Source organism: Argopecten irradians, chromosome 16 (assembly GCF_041381155.1).
Source record: "Argopecten irradians isolate NY chromosome 16, Ai_NY, whole genome shotgun sequence".
Classification (NCBI taxonomy): Eukaryota; Metazoa; Mollusca; class Bivalvia; order Pectinida; family Pectinidae; genus Argopecten; species Argopecten irradians.
In genome coordinates, this window is record NC_091149.1 from 31246345 (window position 1) to 31260334 (window position 13990).

Consider the following 13990-nt stretch of genomic DNA (forward strand, 5'->3'; position numbering starts at 1 on the left):
GTCACATGTAACCTGCAGTCACCCCTCCACCTATTTACATATGGTATCATCCACCAGCTGACAGTCGTATGTAACCTGCCACCCCTCCACCTACCTACACATGGCATCATCCACCAGCTGACATTCCTTGTTACAACAGTTATCACCAGACACACCTGCGTCACATTCCTCTCCCTCGTCGATGCGACCGTTCCCGCAGAACGAGAAGGATTTCCTCTGAGCTATCAAGGAGAGATTCATCCTTTTAATATTAAAATTTAGCAATAAATTTAAATAACATGAGCTGTGAGGGATAATGTTTGATTTAATACAGCTATTTTGTTCATACTATATACAAGTCACATTGGAATTAACGTCCTCAAATTTATATTAGACTTAACAATCTTGCGTGCATTGTACATTACGTCAGAAATGAAATTTGCCCGCAATTTGTATACTTTAGTTAATAATTTTATTGGTATTGTGTCCTGATGAAGCCCAAACAGGGCGAAACCGGTAGACCTACTATCTGAATAAACCTTAAAAACACCTGCCTCCTGTCTGTTGTGTTTGTCTCTTCTGAATAAAGGAATGTTGATTCAATATATTCGAGTGCTTAATTTCACGATTTGCATGCATAAAACTTTCATCAGTGTTGTGATTTTCATGAAAGACAAACTTTCAGACTTTTTATAACAAAGTTCACGCATGTACAAAATATTGCATGCAGAAGAAAATTTTGTAATCAAGAGAGCTTCATGTAAGTGTAATTAGTGTAAATTTGCCCTAAGGTAAATGTTACGTTGACATAAATAGAACCATGAATCTTACCTGTAAAACAATCTTTGGCTTTAGACTTCATTACAATATAGATATACCGCCTACTGCACGGTGAGAAATACTGTAATGAAAAAGGAAACATTTAAAATAGTGTTAAAAGGGTTCTGTTACAGTACAGCAATTTTCAATACAAAAGATAACAATACATTGCATAAAAACATCAAACATTGATTTAGCAGGAAATGTGATAATGAAAACAACATTTACTTATACAGTACGTGTTATTGATTGTTAATGTAATGTTTCAAATTAACATAGTTTTCATTAAAATTACTTTCTCAATCATAGCTTTCATTAAAATTACCATCTCGATCATAGTTTTCATTAAAATTTCTACCTTGATCATTAAAATTTTGGTCCTTGGTGTCTATCAACAAGGCGGTTCTGAATCAGCAAATTGCATTTCCTCATCAGTATTAGTGTAGGAAATAAGCACCAACCTCCTAGCGTTTTTTCTTCCAAGAAACACAAGCCTCAGTGACTTTTAGCTGAGACAATAACCCAAATAGAAATTTTGAATCACAAATGATATAGCTAAACAAGTTATATACGTGTACTCAGGACACTATCTTTTGACCCCTATAATGACCTTTTTGTTAGAACCTTTGACCTCTGCACTGATCTTATTGTTAGCAATTATAACCCCTATAATTTGAATCTATTTTGACTTTATTGTTATGACATTTGACCTCTGTACTGACCTTATTGTTGGCCTCGTAGCCACTGACAGAGTAGGGATACATGAGGTAGTGTCCTCCCGCCTCGTGTTTTGGTGTACATCGTAAACTGGCATCGTGTTCACTCCCCCAACTGTGACCTACAAGACAGGAAAATAAACATCATTAGTTACTGTATGTGTACTTGTCTAACTGGTATTCTAATTTTAGCACATTTCGTACTTACGTCACTAAAATTTGCCTGCAATGTAATTCTGTTTACATGTGCATAGTGAATTGCTGTGGTTGTGTTGCTCTAATAAGTCAGTATCCTCAGCGTGAAAAACATTTGAGTGTGATAATTTTAGTAGTGTTCCTAGAATGCAAACAACGATTAGGATCGGCTTTAATGCATCCTTTTAAAATGACATTTCTTTATTACAGTCAAACCTGTGATTACAAAGACCACTTGCTAAATAAGACCACTTTTCGCAGGGTCCCAAACTATCAATTTCAACTTAATCTGACCTGAGTATAAAGACCACTTTGCTACAAAGACCATTTTGAGTGGTCCCTTGGCTGGGTATCTATAGACAGATTTGACTGTAGTCTAGATTTTATAGTCTTTTCAATCACTAGGTAAATTAAGAAAAAAATATAACACTTACCTAATTCTGTCACCAGGGTGAAGGTCATATGGAACAGAGAATATAGTGTAACCACTTTAATAGTAGGAAGCATCATCAAATATTCTCAAATTTTCATATGAAGTTAGTAAAATGATTTTTTAATAGTGGTTTTGAAGAGGTCACACAACTTATGAGTACATCTTTATCAATTTGAAGAGATCAAACAGAAAACTTATGAGTAAATCTCTATCCATTTGAAGAAGTCAAATTTAAAAGAACTTCTGAGTATATCTATTTGATATTGAACAGGAAAACTTACGACGTATAAAACAATGTTTTACACGATATCTGTTAATGCATTCAACAATCACTCATGCAGGGCATTTTGATTCATTGTTCAGGTGATTTATGAGTTCTAGCATCTCTATATCACTTGCTCTCTAGGTGGATCAGATCTGGACAAATCACCGAGATTCTATTTATTTAATTTAGTTTTGGTACAATAATCTTGTGAGTAGAAACTTACCATGAGCAGTGACCAGCGCTGCCTCAAGGGAGAGAACTCTATTTCCCTGACTGTTGGCCGACGTACTCCAGCCAGTGTTTAGTGTGGACAGGTGACCGTCCACTGTGAAGGCTGAAAATGTGAGGGAGCTAATATTAAATTCAGCTTATTCTATTCATGCCTTACGATCTCAATAATAAGCCCATTTTCGTTTTGGTACAGAATCCCAGACTTATTCTCAAAGATAGTGTATTAAAAAATATGTGTACTTTCAAAGTCTTTTACTCTGTAAGTCAGAGCTGGCCAGTTATATGGACCTTAATGTATGGAACTACAGTGTATTATCATTTAGTTCTACTTACTTGGGTTAGTATATATAATATATTGTCATTTCATTTGAATTCATTCTCTCAGGTGGTTTATTTTTTAGACATATTTCACTATAAGGAATCTAAGACTTAATTTCTAGTAAAACATATTTACATATTTTCCTTAGCGTATGACACTTACAGGGATAACATATTCCTTCTGGTGTATTCTGTTTGTGTTATACTTACAGGGAGAACATATTCCTCCTGGTGTATTCTGTTTGTGTTATACTTACAGGGAGAACATATTCCTCCTGGTGTATCCTGTTTGTGTTATACTTACAGGGAGAACATATTCCTCCTGGTGTATCCTGTTTGTGTTATACTTACAGGGAGAACATATTCCTCCTGGTGTATTCTGTTTGTGTGAAGCTATGTAGGCAAGGCCCAGGACACCTCTCCCAAACTTCTGGTATGTAAATAAGTGGGCCAAACAGTAGCCCTGAAATTCTGTCCCTCGGCTGAATATCTAAAAGTCAGAAAAAAATTTCATACACTTAAATAGATCCACATCTTAAAATCTAAGATAAGAAAGTTCTTCAAACAGTGACATCACCAACTATAAAGAATTGTAAAAAAAAACTCAAAATCATTGATGATAAATGGAAGTTTGCCAGCAGTCAATCAAACAATATGTGACTTTGCACTTTGTATACTCCGACATTTTCTCCAACAATGAACAGGTACACAGTCATGAGGCCTGGATACATACTGTGATCTGTCAATTTTCTGCCATAAAAATCTGACTCACTTGTTTTTATAGCCATGGTGACATTGGATGGCATGAAAATCATAGCAAAATAATTTACAGTAAATTGTACTTTACCCACATCATTTTGGTAAATCCAAAACGTGGGACTAATCGAAAGTAAATCCTACTTTACCCATGTCGCTTTAGTATATCAGGAATGTTGGGCTAAATGACAGTAAATCATACTTTGACAATGTCGCTTTGGTATATCCGAAACATATGACTAATTGATAGTAAATCGTACTTTAGCCACATTGTTTTGGTATATCCGAAACATATGACTAATTGATAGTAAATCGTATTTTAGCCACATTGTTTTGGTATATCCTAAACATATGACTAATTGACAGTAAATCGTACTTTAGCCACATTGTTTTGGTATATCCTAAACATATGACTAATTGACAGTAAATCGTACTTTAGCCACATTGTTTTGGTATATCCTAAACATATGACTAATTGACAGTAAATCGTACTTTAGCCACATTGTTTTGGTATATCCTAAACATATGACTAATTGACAGTAAATCGTACTTTAGCCACATTGTTTTGGTATATCCTAAACATATGACTAATTGACAGTAAATCGTACTTTAGCCACTTTGTTTTGGTATATCCTAAACATATGACTAATTGACAGTAAATCGTACTTTAGCCACTTTGTTTTGGTATATCCTAAACATATGACTAATTGACAGTAAATCGTACTTTAGCCACTTTGTTTTGGTATATCCTAAACATATGACTAATTGACAGTAAATCGTACTGTAGCCACGTTGTTTTCGTATCTCAGTGTATTGTACACTCTACCTGTAACAGCCTGGTCGTGTTGTAGTCCCTGTTAGGCATGTTGTAATGGTCGCCTTCACCCACAGTATAACCTTCATGGATTTTCAACTGTGGAACATTCAGATTCAATATTAATTTGTATACATGTACTTAATCATACTGACAAAATAAAACAAGTGATACCAGTATGTAAATTAAGACTGGAACTGAACTACTGAATATGTTTGAAGTAAGTCTTTTGTTTTTGTTTGCATAAAATTATGAAGCAAGTAACATCATACAGAAAATATAATTCGTCCAATCAAATTTTCGCACAAAATTTCTGGAGCAAAAGCACTGAAAAAAAGATTTAGAATGACAGCCTTTCACACATTAACCCAATAAATGAGGATTTTGAGACACCAAAACGATGAGAGTGAAGTACCATTACCATCAATTAGTTGTACCTTCCAGTGATTGGGACATCACGCATGTAGGACTAATCAGCAGTTAATGGTTCTTCACCCACGTTGTTTTGGTGTCTTAACCCTTTACCACATGCAAACTAGTAGACTGCATCGCCAGGCTTCCATGAGGAAAGTATACAATGTTTAACACGAACATAGTTCCAACATCTCTCAAGTGTATGCACCATCTCAATGTAACTTTTTTAAGTTTTTAGTCTGGATTGATAATACGTTTTTAAAGTTGGATTTATTTACTTGCGTGTTTATTTTTGAGAAATATTTTGGTAATAAAGTTGCTTCAAAATGAATCAAACTACACAGTGATGGTATCATTTCCAAATATTATTCGATATGAGGCCTTCAAAAATTATTAAAAACGTTTACAGGTCGGAAAATGGTTGATTTTCTCTGTTGGAAATACTCAAAATATTGCCGATTTTTTATAACTTTTAGAAAAAAAATTGCACAAATTACTTGAAATATCGTAAACAAACTAATATATATCTGAATCATGGCTCATTCAATATATTAGCACTGAAAAACACTGTTATTTCTGCTTTGTCCATGTCGGTTCACGACCCGTTCACCGCTACTTTCACTTTCTATCATTCCGAGTAGTGTGTTTGTTTTGGGATGTTTGTACATAATTTGCCGTTGAAAAATGCACGAAAATAATCTATCAACTTTAAATGAAGTATATTAAAAGTTTATTGAAGTTTTGACAACAAGTTTCTAACAAAATTATCAACACTCACGGCTGTAAACTCGCCAGTCCATTCCAACACGGCGTCATGTAATGGCAATAGTACGGGACCTCGCCGTTCTTCATGACCGTCAGATTTTCGATCGGTCAAATTGAATACAACATCGTCTAAATCATTGTCAGATTATATGCTTTTAGGCCTGTGATATTTAAATATCATGACATTGTACTTATAATTACAAATATCTGCCGTAATATCAACAACAGAAGCCATGATGGTGTCCCCGGTAACATGAGTGAAGCAGTGAACACATGTGTGATTTTCTCGGTTAATTTATTCAGAGTTTTATATAGTAACACTGTGCCGATTTTTGATTGGTTAGAAATTTGGTCACGTCTTTAATTAGATTGTAAAGTCTGAACACAGGTGGCGCTTTTATCATGTGATACGAAGCTAGCAAAACATTGATAGTCAAAATGGCGTCTCAAAAACACATCATCTCAGAATTGTTCTTACCTCCGCTATCTCAAACCCGAATCCCATCATCCCTGAGTCGTCTGGCCAACTCGTCTTCTTATATATTGCATTTACTTTGTTTAATATACCTATCTGAAATAGATAAATGAAGTAAAGATGAGTATTTTCACAAACTTTATTTTCAAAGAAATTGATGAAGAAATATTTGTAAAAGAATCGAAAGAAAAGAATTATATGATATTCATATTTTCAGTCTGAATTTTATTATACACTACCATTAAAAGTTTTACACAATGCAACCAACTTAATTCTATTTACAAAAGAATCAAATTTTTTTTTATACACAATATTCCAGTCAGAATTTTATCATACAAAATGACAGAGACAGACAAACCAGATAACTTGCCGTCCAATGGATCTTATTCTTATTTTATTATAATCTGAGAGGGATAGACTTACCAGATAACTAGCCGTCCAATGGATCTTATTCTTATTTTATTATAATCAGAGAGGGATAGACTTACCAGATAACTAGCTGTCCAATGGATCTTATTCTTCCCAATGTTGGAGTGAAATGAGTAATCTGCCACCACGTACAGACGACATGATTTGTGGTCACCTATTTGTGTAGAGAGATCCCTTTTCTCCCGGCTCACTGGGCCATCTGCAACACGTTAGCAATGAAAAGAAAATCAACATTATATGGAAATTATTGTCCAACAAAAACAGAGAAGAGGATAGTGAAATACTCACAAAGTTCATTATAATATCAAACATTCTCTAGACCTTAAAAAATTGTTATTTCAAAATATCCTTACGATTAAAGCAAAATAAGAATTTCTTTCAAAAGTATTAAAAACATGTCTTTTGTTATAAAGTTTGTTTCCCCTGAAATATTGTATTCTTGAAAATAATTTTGAACCAATTCATTAATCAAATGGCAAAAATAGTGCATTATCAGCAGAAACTTAAGAAAAGAGACCCAATGCCCTTAACGGTCATTTGACCATGCAAACTTGGCACCATTTGTATAGGAAAAGATTCAAATAATTATGTTTCAAGTTGGTGACTTTAACATTCATTAATGCATTGTGTTTTTAGCACAATGACTAAACGTCATCCTGACCCTTTGGGTCTAATGACCTAAAAAGGCTATAGATCAATTTTCTCATTTTCATTTTTCTGTCAGAATTTCAGCACCTACCTGATAACCAAAACAAGGAGTGTGTTTGAACTGACCACTGACTTCAAAAAACATACCTGATTAAAAGTTCTATAGGTAACTGGAGTTACACATGTACTTACCTTTTTTTATATCTACTAGACTTGGTTCCTCATCTATTAAAAGTTCTGTAGGTAACTGGAGTTACATGTGTACTTACCTTCTTTTATATCTACTAGACTTGGTTCCTCATCTATTAAAAGTTCTGTAGGTAACTGGAGTTACATGTGTACTTACCTTCTTTTATATCTACTAGACTTGGTTCCTCATCTATTAAAAGTTCTGTAGGTAACTGGAGTTACATGTGTACTTACCTTCTTTTATATCTACTAGACTTGGTTCCTCATCTATTAAAAGTTCTGTAGGTAACTGGAGTTACATGTGTACTTACCTTCTTTTATATCTACTAGACTTGGTTCCTCATCTATTAAAAGTTCTGTAGGTAACTGGAGTTACATGTGTACTTACCTTTTTTTAAATCTACTAGAGTTGGTTCCTCATCTCTGTCAATATTACTGTCTACTCCGTCACAAAACCTCTCCCTTTAACACAAAATACACTAACTCAATAATCAAAATTCATAATCAGAATATTGTGAGGTATACAATGCCTGTGACAAATTCTGCTTTTGTATATTACAGAATTACCTCCCTTGTAAGTAAATATTGAATGTGACATCATTATTTTGTGAGTGAAATTCACATCATTTTCTCTGAAAAGTGTGATATTATTCTCGCAAACACATGACATTATAATCAATACCTACCTGCAAGGGTGGATAACTTTGTAATATGTAAACACACAATATCAAATGAAAGTTTGCTCAATTAAAGAACCAGTTTCACTGTGCAAATATTATCAGCAAGTGTCTGCATCTGAATTGTGATTTCGCTGATGATGTCACTCAAAGCCAAAAATGTGTAAAATTGTCTGACATTATGTTAGTTGAGGTACTGACAATTGACAATCTTGCATTACATAACTTTCAATATTTTAGTCATGTAAATCTATCCATACAGTTGATGTGATAATATCATACATATTCTGTTTTTGTATTCATATGGAATTTACAAAATTTTACAATACTAACAGTATAATAAAAATATAAACAAGAAATCTTAGGTAAAACGGTTTGAAATGCTAATTAAACAAATGAAATGGTAAATAAATCCGGCAAATCAATCGAAATAGAAGAAAAATGATGTCAACTTTGGCTGATATGACGTCATCTGATTGTTCGGCAATTGTGACGTCACAGCTATGTAAGATAGATTTATCTTACATAGCTGTCTTTCATGGGACAACTCTATCTTACATGGCTAGCTATGTGAGAAATTGTTTTACTGAACATTGCATGAATTCATAAAACATATTAAAAATTATGATAAATCTTTTATTTGTGACATTAATTGTCTATGTAGATGAGGTATAAGTGTTTACTTGTAGCCTGTGTTTTCTGCTTCGTGATCCCAGATAAGGTCCGACTTTCTGTAGGCTATGATACTATGGTTAGTGGACGCTGGGAGAACTCGCCAGGACGGCTGTAACATCAAAACAAACATTTGTAACAGAGCGCATGACTTGATATAAACACAATCACTGCCTCTCCCAGGGATCAAACTTGTGCCCTCTGGGTTACTAGTCTGACGCTCAACTGATCGAACTAAAGAGAAGTTCTCTCTAGCCGAGCAGTATATTGCGGCTAGTATTGGCCATGGTTACATATTATCAGAAATTCTTCATGTGTGTGATATCATAACTACAATCACTTTACAGTTACCGGATGCTGGAAGGACTTTCTAGGAAAGGATGCATCATACAAACAAATATTATCAATAATTCTTATACTTTCGTATAAGCTATAATACTATGGTTACCAAAGGTTAAAATGACTCTTAATTAAAGTAGTCCAAATTCCACTTTCAGAAACATATTTTTAAAGACAACAGGTTTTCAAATCAAAAGACAGGCAGGAACAAGGCAATTGAAAACAATTCATTTCTAACCTCTTTGTTTAAGTAGACAGTACAAACAAATTACTGAGTATTGGTAACATTACCTGTGATTTGATGTTGATGCGGATAAATAATAAGTCTTTACCTCTATCACGTAATCATCTTCAGTGGTACTGATACTGGCCATCAGAATAGCATCCTCCCAATGGGCCGTCACCTCAGACTCAACATCTCCTGTACAAACACACAGCCATTATACGATGGAAACAAATACACTCTATGTAAATCAACCGAGACAGGCAGATGTAAAAATGGAAACAAATACACTCCATATCAAACAATGCAGACAGGCACATGTAAAAAGACACATTGACATTGTCTAACATATTTTACCCTGTAAGACTCCCTCTGTCGAACAGTGTGTAGTCTATGGGTCCATTTACATGTTGTTACCCTTATTTACCAGTAAGACTCCCTCTGTCGAACAGTGTGTAGTCTATGGGTCCATTTACATGTTGTTACCCTTATTTACCAGTAAGACTCCCTCTGTCGAACAGTGTGTCATGTCTATGGGTCCATTTACATGTTGTTACCCTTATTTACCAGTAAGACTCCCTCTGTCGAACAGTGTGTAGTCTATGGGTCCATTTACATGTCGTTAACCTTATTTACCAGTAAGACTCCCTCTGAAGAACTATGTGTAGTCTATGGGTCCATTTACACATCATAACCATTATTTACCTGTAAGTTTCCCTCTAAAGAACAGTGTGTAGTCAATGGGTCCATTTACGCATTGTTACCCTTATATACCTGTAAGTTTCCCTCTGAAGAACAGTGTGTAGTCTATGGGTCCATTTACACATCATAACCATTATTTACCTGTAAGTTTCCCTCAAAAGAACAGTGGTGTAGTCAATGGGTCCATTTACGCATTGTTACCCTTATATACCTGTAAGTTTCCCTCTGAAGAACAGTGTGTAGTCTATGGGTCCATTTACACATCATAACCATTATATACCTGTAAGTTTCCCTCTGAAGAACTATGTGTAGTCTATGGGTCCATTTACACATCATAACCATTATTTACCTGTAAGTTTCCCTCTAAAGAACAGTGTGCAGTCTATGGGTCCATTTACATGTCGTTACCCTTATTTACCAGTAAGACTCCCTCTGTCGAACAGTGTGTAGTCTATGGGTCCATTTACATGTTGTTACCCTTATTTACCAGTAAGACTCCCTCTGTCGAACAGTGTGTAGTCTATGGGTCCATTTACATGTTGTTACCCTTATTTACCAGTAAGACTCCCTCTGTCGAACAGTGTGTAGTCTATGGGTCCATTTACACATTGTTAACCTTATTTACCAGTAAGACTCCCTCTGAAGAACTATGTGTAGTCTATGGGTCCATTTACACATCATAACCATTATTTACCTGTAAGTTTCCCTCTAAAGAACAGTGTGTAGTCAATGGGTCCATTTACGCATTGTTATCCTTATATACCTGTAAGTTTCCCTCTGAAGAACAGTGTGTAGTCTATGGGTCCATTTACACATCATAACCATTATTTACCTGTAAGTTTCCCTCTAAAGAACAGTGTGTAGTCAATGGGTCCATTTACGCATTGTTACCCTTATATACCTGTAAGTTTCCCTCTGAAGAACAGTGTGTAGTCTATGGGTCCATTTACACATCATAACCATTATATACCTGTAGGTTTCCCTCTGAAGAACAGTGTGTAGTCTATGGGTCCATTTACACATCATAACCATTATTTACCTGTAAGTTTCCCTCTAAAGAACAGTGTGTAGTCTATGGGTTCTTTGCGTGTTTTTCCTTCACTGTCTACGATAGTTGCCTTAAACCCCGGTGATATAATGGTCGAAAGGCGAAGATCAAGATTGAAATCTCTGTTGGACAAAAAAAAGGGAACAGGTTCAAACATCAATTTACAGATAAAATGTAATTGAATGGAAATAACTTTATACATGAAAATAATGTTGCAATATAAATAAAGGAATACAAGTTTACCTGAATAATTTTCTTTTTATAAGTCTATTTTATGTATTTTTAGAATGTTGTTATTTTCTAGATGACCCAGAAGAAAGGATAACTACTGGCAATTCCTTCCTAACCTTTTATTATATCACTACAATAATTCAATAGGGTTCAACATCACTTACCTTCCAAGAGCATAAAAGAAAACCTGGTGCAAATGAGACTTTGGATTTGGGTCTACACTTCTCCGTGTTCTTAGTCTAATGTCAGAAATCTTGAGAGTTTCAAAATACTTCAGCCTAATGTCATGTTCCCCTGAAATCAAATCAAGTAGAATATTAGGGGGAATTTCCCTTTAGGCCATACCAAAAAATATTTGTGTTTACGGTAACCCGACAGACCCTATAAAATCAGTGCCTACTTAAAAATTTTTATCTGTTTAGCCCTCAAGCAAACAAATAACAATCTTAGTTTTTTTGGTTTTGCACAAAATCAGTAATTTTGTTACAAATTCTGTAAAATTAAGACACCGATAATACCCTGGGAATCACATCCATGGTTTATATAAAGCTGAATAAAGTCTATTTCAGTGTTACCGGAAACAAAAGCATTTTTTTATTTAGCCTTAGCTCAGTCGGTAGAGCAGCGGACCAGTAAGTATGGGGTCTCGAGTTTGAGTCTGGCTGGCGGCACACTTCTCTCCCCCTGTTACATTATGTATATATATATTACTAAGCTTTGTAAGTTACAAATGTATCGTAACCTTATTTTAAGCTAAGATTCGTAAAATGTCCTGTCTTCCTAAATTTTATATCTTAAGTTACGAATAAAAATCATGTCATAAATGACTAGGGGTGTAACAATACATCAGACAATCAATATATTGCAACTGTATGCCTATCAACTTGATCAATCGATGGCAATTTCATGTACTCAGAGAGGATTGATAAACATACTAACTATCACGATAAAATGTTACTTTTTCCATGCTATTTAATCAACGCAAACAGCAACAATGTTTTTAATCACGATCTTCATTGGGTTTGAGTTGGTACAGACGCTAGCAAGTAAAGGGAAGTAACTCTAAACCAATACTGCACTAGATGTATATCATGGCGGCCAATTCATCAGCTTGATTTTAATATAATTCAGAATACAATAATATCGCAATACTACTGCAATTGTAGTCTGTAATAGTTAAACTATCACAATAGTGTTTTGCCCGATAGCAATAGTATTGCAATAGTTTAAAATTGTAGGTGATATTCACCCTTATAGGTGACAGCAGAAACATATATACATAGAGATTGGCAACTTCGCCATTTTTACGATAGGCAGATGTACCTCTGTATGTCCCCAGGGGCTTTTAGATAAAATCTTAAATACTTAAATGCAGCAGAATAACTTTGATTTGTTATAAAAGTTAAGTAATTTTCAGATGGTTTGAGTACGATTTTGGAAAGAAAAAATAATATTTTAACTTATATAATAATAAGACAAAATGCACTTCCGGTTTTGAATGCCCAATTTTCGAAAAACCAGGTAAAATTGCTCATTTTCATACGTTCAAAAATCATATTAAATAACATCGATTGGCAAAACTGCTCACATCAAACCATGATATAATGTTTAAACTTTGTGTTGATGCAAAATTATCATGTTTAAAAGAATACACTTAGAAGAAGTTATCCAAGGGAAAATGCCTATAAACTGGAGGTCCCCCTGCCTGTCACATAGACGAAGAAGGAGTTTCCAATCTCTATGTATATATGTTTCTGGTGACAGTAACTTAGCTCAGGGGCTATCGTAAGTTACGATTATCATTTGTTTGTTAGTTATGGATTTTCTTTCATTGCATAATATTTTCAAACTTGCTGTACTGAAACGTACTTTAATTCATTTCCATTATGGCATCGTGTAAAAGATCATTTAAGATAAACAAAATCCAGGAGGAAAATGTATGTTGTGCAGTTGCATTATCTCCCCTGAACAGTTACTCACAACAAACAATTTCAACTTATCTGTAAAAAAGGTACATTAATCTTTGTCAATTTCGGATCAAAATTATAAAAACATAAAAAAAATTATTTCGCCCTCAAACTGACATATCTCCACAGTTTAGGGTTGTTTATGTAATTACACATAAACATTGATGGCATTAGCTGAGTGTAACGAGGGGTAGCCACAGGTGTGTTAAAAATATATTTAAAAAGTTGGCGATGATTGATTCTACCTGTGCTTATATTTGTGGAGACAAATACAGCCAAGAGAAATTCCAATATCCGCATGTCTCTTCATCTGTTCTTGTTTGTTGACAAACTAAACCGACCCATTACAACAACACGGAAGTTGAACGGAAATTACCGCGCCTCAGCTGTAGCGCCGACATCCGGTGAGACTAATTATCTAATCGGAAACAGGTGCCCGATAAAAAACGGTCGATTAATCAATCTCAAGATTACAGTTGGCGCCGTATTTTCATTCGTGAATTTAAACTTATAATTTTACTCATTGGAATGAATAATTGTTTAAGCTTATGAACCAAATTATACATTTTTTTCCAATTTATTTTATAAATTTCACACAATTTCACAGCTTTAGTTTTGTTCCACAAAAAAACACCTTTCTATTGATTTTTTTTACAAATCATAAAATAAAATTACTTATAATTGA

General features: G+C 34.4%; 1 protein-coding gene across 1 annotated transcript in view; it reads right to left on the reverse strand.

Annotated features, from left to right (window-relative positions):
* The window catches only part of LOC138310162 (ADAM 17-like protease), a 38442-nt gene extending 24746 nt beyond the window's left edge, over positions 1-13696 (reverse strand). The window contains exons 1-15 of the mRNA XM_069251286.1: positions 13551-13696; positions 11503-11632; positions 11099-11229; positions 9467-9555; positions 8807-8907; positions 7835-7908; positions 6669-6808; positions 6184-6276; positions 4539-4625; positions 3308-3446; positions 2631-2741; positions 2144-2149; positions 1521-1636; positions 811-880; positions 95-221 (exon numbers count right to left, since the gene is read on the reverse strand). Of these exons, the coding sequence (XP_069107387.1) occupies positions 95-221; positions 811-880; positions 1521-1636; positions 2144-2149; positions 2631-2741; positions 3308-3446; positions 4539-4625; positions 6184-6276; positions 6669-6808; positions 7835-7908; positions 8807-8907; positions 9467-9555; positions 11099-11229; positions 11503-11632; positions 13551-13605 (1469 nt within the window). The 5' untranslated portion in view covers positions 13606-13696. The remainder of the gene's footprint in view (positions 1-94; positions 222-810; positions 881-1520; positions 1637-2143; positions 2150-2630; positions 2742-3307; positions 3447-4538; positions 4626-6183; positions 6277-6668; positions 6809-7834; positions 7909-8806; positions 8908-9466; positions 9556-11098; positions 11230-11502; positions 11633-13550) is intronic.
* Between the last annotated feature and the right edge of the window lie 294 nt (positions 13697-13990).